Source organism: Arachis ipaensis, chromosome B8, assembly GCF_059453495.1.
Source record: "Arachis ipaensis isolate K30076 ecotype BB chromosome B8, ASM5945349v1, whole genome shotgun sequence".
Classification (NCBI taxonomy): domain Eukaryota; kingdom Viridiplantae; phylum Streptophyta; class Magnoliopsida; order Fabales; family Fabaceae; genus Arachis; species Arachis ipaensis.
This window is the reverse complement of record NC_142443.1, coordinates 13,968,083-13,979,237: the sequence shown is the minus strand read 5'-3', so window position 1 is coordinate 13,979,237 and position 11,155 is coordinate 13,968,083. Positions and strand designations below refer to the sequence as shown.

The 11,155-nt window shown below is 36.6% G+C and overlaps 1 protein-coding gene across 1 annotated transcript; it reads left to right on the top strand.

Annotated features, from left to right (window-relative positions):
• Positions 1-8,836: 8,836 nt before the first annotated feature.
• Positions 8,837-10,657, top strand: LOC148547265 (uncharacterized). Its single transcript, XM_088495364.1, has one exon. The coding sequence runs from the start codon at positions 8,837-8,839 to the stop codon at positions 10,655-10,657; it is 1,821 nt and encodes a 606-aa protein (XP_088351490.1).
• Positions 10,658-11,155: the final 498 nt, after the last annotated feature.

The window sequence follows — 11,155 nt, the reverse complement described above, 5'->3', positions numbered from 1 at the left end:
TCTGACCTTTAAAAGAGGTCGGACTTTCTTTGTGAGCTCTGCAAGAGGTCGGATTTTCTTTTGTAGGCTTGGAGTTTTTGATCTCATTGTAGAGTCAAATCTTTAAAGGAGGTCGGACTTTTCCTTCATGAACTCTGCAAGAGGTCGAATTTTCTTTGTGAGCTCCAAGCTTGTCCGACCTTGTTGTAAAGTCTGACCTTTAAAAGAGGTCAGACTTTTCTTCATGAGCTCTAAAAGAACTCGGATTTTGTACAGCCTTCTCCGATCTGGTAGACTTCTTTGAAGTTGCTGAGATGGTTTCGTGGATCAGTAGATCCATCATAGGGATTCATGTTGGGATGTAGAAAATTTTTTAGGACCTTTGTACGCATGACTTCTTTAGAGAAAAGATCATCCCCTCCAATGAAGACTGGGCCTTTGTCACCCCGACTTTCTTTTTCCTTTGGATCGGATTCCAGTTTTCTTCCTGGAAGACATCCATCTTTATTGGTGTGCAAACAACATCAAATTCTACCACAGGAATATTTCTTTCCATATTCATTGGCAGTGATGTAATTTGTGAGCAACCAACGAAAGATGTACCATGAGATTTTTTTTGTGTTATTCACTGCTCTGTTGTAATTGACATGTGAATCCACTAAAGAAAAAATTGGATTTATCACTCCATTGTCGGATTGGGTTGCATTCAAATTGGCTGATGCTGTATTTTTTGGAATAAGTTGGAAAGAAAGATTTCATTGTTTTTATCAACAATGTTTTCCCTTCTTTCTTCAATTATTGACTAATATGGGATATTTTATTTATTTATAAAACCTGTGTATTTGGAACATGCAAGTGCTCCATTCCATGAGTGGGTATCATGGATTTTTTTGAGATTGTAAGTCGGCACAGATATCATTATCCATCCTATTTCACGAAGAGGTTGGGATTAGTCACGTTCCCTTTTCCTCTTTTCCTCTTTTCCTCTTTTCCTTTTTTTTTTTACGTAACTTCTTTTGCCAATTGAATTTTTTGAATTGAAAATTCTTTTATTCAATTGGCTTTCGAGTTCGTTTTTTTTTTCACATAACTTCTTTTGCCGATTGAATTTTTTGAATTGAAAATTTTTTTATTCGATTGACTTTCGAGTTCGTCTTGGTTTGCTTTCTACAATGGCCTTGGGACGGTGCTTTCTTCTCTTTTATTTAATATATTTAATCCAATTTAACTGTAGAAGTAGAATCATCATCCCTATTTGATATCCTCTGCCAATTGGGAGAAGTTTTTACGGGATTTTTGGTATCCATAGAAACTGTATTCCAGCTTCTTTTTAACATGCTTGTATCTTATTCATGTCGAGTGGTTGTCTGACTATGTTGTTGATCATCCGCCATTATCAAGAGTTGAGCTCCAGGTCCCCGACAACAGCGCCAATGTTACGGGGCTTACCTAGAACCAGACGGTGGTTGGGCTTATTTGTGAGGCCCAAGCGCTGGAGGAGGGTGGTCTCCGACTTGGTTTACGTCTGGAAGCCGCCTCCGAGTTGTGTATGTGAAAGAATGGGGGGTGGTACCTGCAAAGACACTCCGATACCTAAGTCAACATAGGGTTAAGCAGGTTAGAATGTATTGGAACTTAGAGATACCTGAGGGGTGTTAGGGTATTTATAGTGGTGATCCAATAACCACCGTTAGAGTAGTGCCACCTTTTTAGGTGGATAACCGTCCCTTTATCTAGGAATTGTTGGAATATGGCTTCTAGAAGTGGGTTAAGAGATTTTAGGGGCAATTACTTATTTGAATAAGTGTTATCTGCCAGCTATCTCTTGAGCCCGACTTCTTTGGAAAGAAGTCTGTGTTGAGTCCGACCTCTTCTGAAGAGGTCGGTGAATAACGAAGGCCAATTTTTGAATTGAGCATTTTGGTGTATTTGGACCTGGGTCATAGCGTTGGGTTAGGGTAGGAACAATAATAATATAAATTTGTACTATATAGTATTTTTTATTATCATTAAAAATTTGATTCAAAATAATAAAATTATATAATATAAAATTGTACTATTTAGTATTTTTTTCATTATTATTGATGATTTGATTTCAAATAATAAAGTTATATAATGTAATAAAATTATATAATATAATTTCAGTCGTGGAATGGGCCAACTTGTGTGCTGCGAGTGAGTTGGCCACTTCGTGTGTGTCGGCCTTGAAGTGCTCCATTTCATGACTGGTGAGCTTGGCATGGCGTGTGTTAGATGGCAGCACCCATAAAATAGTGCTTATTTCCATTTCGTGGGTGAGGATTACGAATTGGCCATGCGCAATTTGGGAGGAGTTTTCATCCGTGCGTATTATGGGAACTAAAAAATTTTTCATGCATATATCAATAAAAAGGCCATCCTACCGGTTCGATCACCAATTTAATTCTACCAACCACGGATATCGGATAGCCTTGGTCATGATAAATGATTCCCGGATTGGTCTAACCGCGAACCAAACAGGAATGCGGTTCGGTTTAGTATAAAACTGGTAATTTTAAAACCGTTTATAAACTGCTAAACCGGCTGAGAACTTGCCGGTTGGACCGAATCGGTACCCCACCAGTCTCTCCCCTTTCAAGCTTTCCCTCAGGCAGAGCTCTTCCCATTCTTCCTTGAAAACCCTAGCCTCCATTGCGCCGCCATTGGTCTCACCGCCGCCGCCTGGTTTGTCGTGGTCGTTCGCCAAATCTCCTAGTTCGTCGTGCTCGAAGGCCTTCCCGTTCGCCTAACGCCAACGTCTCCAGGTCTTGCTCCAACGTTGTCCGTCCGTCGTGTTCGTCGCCAGATCGCCAGCGTTCGTCGCCAGCTCCCCGTCGTCCGTCTCCATCTCACCAGGGTTCGTTGCCAGCTTCCCGTCGTCCGTCGCCCGTCGCTCTCCCTCAAATCTATGGTCACTGCCCTCGCCGAAGGTAATGCCTCGGATGCTCAGTCAGTTCTCGGTGCTTTTTCTTGGTTGATTGGCTCTGCTCATTGCTTGATGATAAAATTTTAACTCTGTTACTGGCTTGTTCTTGCTTGTTTTGGGTTGATTAACTCTGGCTTACTGATTGATGATAAATTGTTACTGGCTTGTTCTTGCTTTTTTTTTGTTCCTGTTGTTAAATTTTGTTAAAGTTTCTTGATGATAAATTTTGTGCTCATTGCCTAAAGGAATACTTGTAATTTAATCATAAAATGTAACAAATTGTATATTGAAATGAACTCGCATAATCATCGTCTTACTGACATTTTAGTAACTATATTTTACTGTTTTAGCTCTTAGAATCCAGGTGATTATCATTTCCGCCTGTGTTAATACTATTGAATACAAGGAAACACAGAAATGATATGTGATTAATCACTATTATGTCAACTTGAAAGTAATTGTGTGCAAAGTTTGAATGTTGTTAATTTTACTTTATGCTTAATACCAACAAGCCTCACTTTTTGACTTAAAATTTTACTGTCACTATGCAATTTGATTTATTGGTTAGAAATCACCTTCTAGAACCTTTGGGATTTCATACTTTAAAATTGAACCTTTGTTTATTCATTGAACTTTCATAGAACTAGTTGTTTATGATCCCTTTTTGAAGTAAAAAAAATTGCAGTGCTCACTGCTAGTGTTTGTTTTTCGTTTTTTTTTATGCTTGGTTCCGAAATCATATTGTGTTGTGTTTTTATTGAATGATTATTGAATGTTTTGTGTTTTTATTGAATGATTAATTAATTATTGATTAGCTCTGGCTGCTGAATTGTGCTCTCTGTGGATCTGAGATTCCTGAAAACAAAAGTTGCATTCACATAGTATTTTGATGCAAAATAATATCATTACTAAACCTTTACATGCAATGATTCGGACTTGAATATTGTAGTTGTCATGCACCTTGGTGAGAGCTTTACCTTCAGCTAAATGTAGGCTGTCTTCAAATTCTGAGTGGTTTACTAAATTGTGTTTACTTATTTTGCATTCAGAGTAAGTGGTCTTGTTAATCTTGGGTTGGATTTTATGTTTTAAAAGTTCTCTTCAGGTTATTGTTGGTATTTTACTATTTGCCTATTTGGGTTTTTTTTTTTTTTTTTTAATAGTTTAGCTGAGCCATACATCTCATGTTACATTTTCCAGGTTTACTCACATTCAAGATTTAAATTCATTCTTGGTTGGTATTAATTTATTTAAAAGGAAATATTTGTACTGTGTAATATTTAGCCTTTGGATGCACTTGCTTTTTAATGTGTAACTTCAGTGAAGAAAGTTCAAAATCACACAATTCCAATCCTTTCAAGTTTCAAAAGCAAAGTCACACAACTTTTCACTATAAAATCAAATGATTTTTCCCTCTTTCCGTTAGGTTCAAGTTTGACTTCATTGCACAGGCCTGGATTTACAGAATTTTATGATCTGGAAACTTGGAATTTTTTATTGTAACCTGAACAGTGTAATGCACAATGATGTCCTATTAGTTTCTTTGGAATGCTGATATTTCATTAATTTTTTCGCCCTTTGGGAATGTACATATTCCTAGAGTGAATGTACATATTCCTAGAGTGAATGTTGTTGTCAGAGTCTTTGTTTTGGAAAGTGTTTTTAATTCCTTGTTAAAATATGGTGGTGCATCTAGAATTCTGCTGTTGAAATTCAATTGTGGCTCCTCTAGGATGATTTTGAGTTTTTGACAAGGTCTGCTGAGTTTTGTTTGGTTTGGTTTTAGATCTAGAGTTCAAAGTATTACATGAAAAGAAGTGAATTTGCAATTGATAAATTTATACTATTGATTTGTAATTTGATGCACTAATTATTTTGCTTTATAATTTAGGTGCATTGATTCTGGTCAAGGTTGGCATGTACTTGGTTCTATGAGTTTCAGTTCTTGGAGGTAGTGTCACATGGCCGCATATGATGAGAGAAAAGTTTGGGGATGGTTGTTCGTGTCAATTGGCTTTCTTTACTTTACCGTGTACTTCTTTATCGCAATTATTTCCAAGGTTTTGCCTCCGTCAAATATTGCAGTGATATCTGCCATGCAAAATGATTGGTAATCTTCACAACTCTTAAGTTCTACTTTCTAATTCAAATTATTTTTAGCATATTTATTGATCTATGGAAAGGATTGGCATTGCATTATTTTTCACAATAGATTTTGTTTATAGATTTCATGCCCTTAATATGTTATTGTAAAATACATAAAAGAGTATGCCCTTTCATCCTCTAAACCAAAATTTTTTAACACATGTAAGGGTATATGACCCTCCAAACTCATTTCTGATTGATGAGATAGTTGTACAGAGAAATATATCATGGAAGTGGGAGATACAATCTGATCTTTTCTTTATTGATTACTTTTTAATGTTTGGTGGTCTGTTATTATTCAATTTTGTGTAGAGACAAAAACTTTTTGTAGCTTCTTTGTATTTTCTATGGCTAGCTCCTTGGTTCTCCAGCATATCTAAACAATGATCTATTTTGGACACCACAAAGGCACAAACATTCAAAACAATGCTATTATCCTTGTTTTGATTTCTTTAATCAACAATCATTATAACCATCATCAATATTGCTATTATTGTTACCTCCCCTTTGGCAAAGGAGCGTGAGTGTTATTAAAAATTCATGTTTTTCATTTCTGTTTGACTAATACAACAGGTATTACTGCTTCTTAGTGCCGTTGACTCTCCCTATAATTGTGGTTCTTGTATACTTCCATTGGCTTAGCATGAAGATGTTCAAGCATGCTTAACTTTTCGCCAGATTTCTGCGGTGGAATGAAATGCTGGCCCAGCGGAGCAACATGCCCCTATAACCATACTTGTCAGCCATGTAGAACTTGCACTCCTCTAACCATACTTGACCAAATTAAAGGATATAACTTTATTTAAATCATCTTGTGATATATTTGCCTTCTCATGATTAATCATAAAGGCTATGCATTTTGTATATTGCATTGTGGCGTGTCAAAGGTCATTCTTCTGGTCGGACTTTGGATCTTGTGTAATTTACTCGTATAATTGTTTCTCCTAATTTTGCTATATATTGAAAGACTCTTCATATCTTGCTCATCTTATTTTGACCCTTTGTACTTAAAGTAGAAAATTAGATATACGGTTGTGTTTGTTTACTAATACCAGACATTGAGACTTTAACAGATGGGATATGGATGTAGATAATGGGCACAAATTATTTGGGATTTGTTAGACAAAATATTATTTTCATAAGAAAATTAAAAAAAGAAATAATTAGTTATTTGGTAATGTTCCTATATATAATATTTATATCTATTTTAAATTAAGTTAGATCATCTGATAGTTAGTTATTTATTTAAATTTTGAAATTAACATCAAGCAAGAAGTGCGGGAAACAGCTACAAGAAATTCAAATTTCCTGCAAGTGGTGTACAAAGAGTAACTGCCCATTGAGATTAGGCTGGTCTATAAATAAAGCTTTAGGAATATGTTGTAATGAGTTCAGTTCTTCTTGGAAAACGCTTAGAAACCCAAAAAACGCTCTCAACCCCTTGGCATCACAGAGTAAAATTGGGAATCTTAAATAATTTCTCTGAACTCAAACACTTGTACTTTGCTTTCTTTCAGTTTTTATTAATAAAATTTCTTTACTTTTACGTCTTTTTCTCTTTTACGTTCATGTTTCTTCTTTCATCTTCTTTTTAATTTCCTGTTTGTTTTAATTTCTGCATTTTACTTTGCCTCCAGCACTTTGTATGTTTTCCTTTTTATCTTTAATTTTACTTTCGAAACTACAATTGAGACTTTGAGACACCCACAAAAGGAGTCGTTTCCGCTACTTGAATTAAAATTGTGAAACAAAACTCGAAAATTGTTGATTTATTTGTTGTTAACAATGGAACAAAAATTTGAGTAAAACAAATTGGCACACCCAGTGGGACTTTGTCAATAGATTGTAGTTTGTCAAAAGAAAAATCAAGAGTTTTGAATTTGCATGTGGTTGCGCAGTGGTAAATTCGTGCGTCCAGAGCCAAGGAAATCAGCGTCAGTTGATATGTCAAATACTTCTGCAGCATCTTCTTCTACTTCTAGTGATGAGATTAGAGGAAATGAATCCGGGAATTCTCCTGCGATTTCAAATGCAGAGCCTACCTTGATGTCAGTGAGGCATGATGGCGTTGGCCATGCCCATACAGGGTTAAATGCAACTCACATAAATACCATTGGGTGGCCGCCATATGGCTTGCCACCGGGGTATGTCCCCTCCATGGTGACACAAGGATTGTCTGTGCCTCTCTACTCAACTTTTCAAAATCCTCTTTATCAAAATCCATATGGCATGTCAAATGTACCTGTTTCTGGGGTGTCAGGTTCACACGTATCACAACAAAATTTTTCACATGCTATTAATACAGGAAATAACAGTGCATCTAATTCTACTACGTCCACTGTCACTAGGGTAGAAAATTCCAGACCTGTATTTCCTGACATGTCAAGAGCAATGCCTGTTAATCAACCTAGTCAAACTGTGGGATCTTTAGCAAATATTAGGCAACAGATGGATGAAAGCCACCATGATCTAGTAAACATGTTAACTCATCAAATGGTGACAGTTTTAAATCCTCTTCTAGAAAACACAAACACTAGAATTGAACAATTAAATAGGCAAGTCAATAGGATTGCTACTGTGGTAAATTTAGAAGAAAATGATAACTTGGGTTTAAGATTTGATAATGTCAATCAGAACGGTGGAGCAATTCCTAATTATGATGTTCATATGCCTAGACATGGTCAAAATACTGATGATATGTTAGAAAGACTTAGACAAAATAACTTAGGGGGGCATTATAATCTAGCAAGAAATGTTGAACAAGTTTTAAACCGTTTGGGATTTAATGTTGGTTGCTTGAATATGCCATATTGTGTCTGCTTTTTCTGAGTGTGTCCAACAAGCAGAGCTCCCAAGGGGTTGGAAAATTCCAAAATCTCTTACAAAATTTTCTGGAGAAGAAAATGAATCTACAGTAGAGCATATTGCTCAATATACTGTTGAAATTGGGGAAGCAGCTTCTAATGAATATCTCAAGATGAGATACTTTCCTTCTTCTTTAACAAAAAATGCATTTACATGGTTCTCTAACTTGAGACCAAATTCTATTCATTCTTGGGCGCAGTTAGAGAGAAATTTTCATGATCAGTTTTTCCGAGGTGAATTGAAAGTTAGTCTTACGGATTTATTCTCTGTCAAACGTGCATAAGGAGAATCCATTGATACCTATTTGGCGCGGTTTAGAAACATGAGGAATAAATGTTTTACTCCGATTCCAGAATCTGAAGTTGTCAAAATGGCTACTAATGGGCTAGAATTCGGAGTTAGAAAGAAACTTGTTAATCAACATACTTTAGATCTTTCCCAATTAGCTGAGAGAGTAAGACAGATAGAACAAATTAAGAAAGAAAAAAAAATTTTAAAAGGGGTTCAAAAAAGGTTGCATATGTTGATTGTTTTTCCGATAGTAGTGATTCAGATGAAAAAGAGATTTATATTGCCGAATTATGTGGGGGTCCTCCTTATGTATGCAAATCTTTGAAGCCTGTTAAAGGAAAGGAAAAAGTTTCTTCTTATTCTAAAGTTGAAAATAAGACTTATTCTTTTGATATTTCTAAGGCAGATCAAATATTTGAAGTTTTATTAAAAGATAAGCAGCTTATTTTACCTGAAGGAAAAAAGATGCCTACAACTGATGAAATAAAGAATAAGAAATTTTGTAAGTTTCATCAAGTATTTTCGCATACCACTAACAATTGCGTCCGTTTCAGGGAATTGATACAAAAAGCAATTGAGGAGGGAAGACTGAAGTTTGAGGATAAAACTACTATGAAGGTGGACACTGAACCATTTGCTGCTGACTCAAATTATGTTGAGCCATTCGATTTGTCAATCAACATGGTAGAAGTTGATGCCACGATGGTTAGTGCTAAAAATGAAAATAAAGACCTGAGAGTCTTTGAACAAGATAAGAAGCCAGTTTATCCTCGTCCTGGTGAGGATTTGTTAGATTTTTTGTTGAGAATTAAAGAATCTGACAACACCATTGCCATGTGCCCAAAGTGCAATGCTGTTTTTGACAAGGAAGCTGCAAAAGAGTTTGAAAAGTACAAAGTTGAAGAGAAAGAAAAGGCTGAGTTGAGAAAGAAGATTGCTGAAAAAGAAAATGAAACTAACGAGCTAAAGCGGAAGATAGCCGAGGGAAAACAAAAGTTGGGCGGTCAAACTCTTTTGAACAAGTGCGTCAACAACACTGGAGTACAACCTGTCAACCAGAAGATGAAGACTGTGGTCATGATTGATGGAAGACCTGATGGATTTTCTCAAAAGACAAGAGTTCCTCCCACCAAAATCTCAAACAATAAATGGGTCCAGAATGTGAGAAATGTGCAGAATCAACCTACTGCTTTTGCAAGAGGAAAAAACAAATGGGTGAAGCCTAGACCTTTCAAGCCCAGGTACTATGAGTCTCAGTTATGGAACATGAATCATGCACAAGGCGGAGGTAGTATATATATTCCAAAAAATGCGCCTATTCCCTCAAAGCCAATTTATTCTTGTTATAGTCCTAACATGCAGCAAGCTCCTAATTATTCTCCTTGGCCAAATTGTCAAAACATTCCCAAATATTCTCCTTTTACAACTTTTGAGCAGAAAGAGAATATGCCTGAGTATGTTCCTTTGGATCCATACAAGAGACACGGAGTAGATTTTCCTCCTTTGCCAACTATGGCCAAGTCTGTAGAAACGGGCAATTCTTCTAATCACCCTAAATGCAATAAAAATGTCAAGAAGAATCTTGCTGGGAAGAGAGTGATGGTTGAAAACAAGGGAGAAAAGGATGAAGATTTAATTACTGATAATTGTGACACTGGTTTTGATGACAGCTTAGAAGCAATATTTGGTGTTAAGCAACCTATAGCTGTGGTGTCAATACTGCCTGAGGAGTATAGTCAAGTCCAGGAAGTAGAGTCATTAAAAGATGATTGTTATGATGTCTTTCCTGGAAGCGAATGTTTATTGCTAGACGACAATATGTGTGGTGGAGAATTATTTGAGAAGCCTACTGAAAATGATAAGGAACACTTGCGTCCACTGCATATCAAGGCTCGTGTTGACGGAAGGATAGTCAATAAGATTTTGGTTGACGGGGGAGCTGCTGTTAATCTCATGCCTGAAAGAATGATGGGAAGGTTTGGAAAGACTGAAAAAGATCTGATTAAAAGTAGCATTGGGGTGACAGATTTTAACGGAAAGACTTCTTCTGTTAGAGGTGTGGTTCTGCTGTCAATTGAGGTTGGTTCTGTCAATAGGCCAACTCTATTTGTTGTGGTTCCTTCAAAGGCTGGTTTTAACTTGCTTTTGGGACGTGATTGGATTCATGGAATGGGTGCTATTCCATCAACTTTACATCAAAAATTGATTTTCTGGAATGAAGATGGAGGAGTGGAAGAAGTTCTTGCTGACAATAGTACTTGTTACTACGATGAGATGCATGTGGAGTTCAGGATATATAATCCTGGAGTCAAGCCGCTGACCGTTGACACCAATGCATTTAATCCTGAAAATATTGAGATGTGCAAAATAGATATGAATGGTTTTATTTTGGTCCCTAAGGCCGGGGCGGATGCGGCCTCAGAAGAAACTTAGATGAGCTTGACGAGCCAACTGGCTCGGCTGTCAGCCTATATGGCAGACAGAGAAGGGTGCATTGACAGTGTACCTTATGATTGTATATATGATGATGGTCCTTTAGGTTTTGAAAAAAATAATAATACTGATACTGTAAAAAAGGTTGAAGTGCAGGATCCTTTGGAGGAAGTAGATATTGGTAACGGTGATTATCCTAGACCAACATATATGAACAAGATGCTGCCTGATGATTTCAAAAAAGAAATGGTGGAGATTTTGAAGGAATATTGCGACTGTTTTGCATGGGATTATGCAGAGATGCCAGGCTTGAGTCATGAATTGGTAGAACATCAATTGCCATTGAAAGCCAACGTTAAACCTGTCAAGCAACCACCAAGGAGATTTGTCCCTGAAGTCGTGCAGAGGATTAAAGAAGAGATTGAAAGACTTCTTAAGGCTAAGTTTATAAGAACAGCAAGGTATGTCAACTGGATTTCTAATATTGTCCCTGTCATG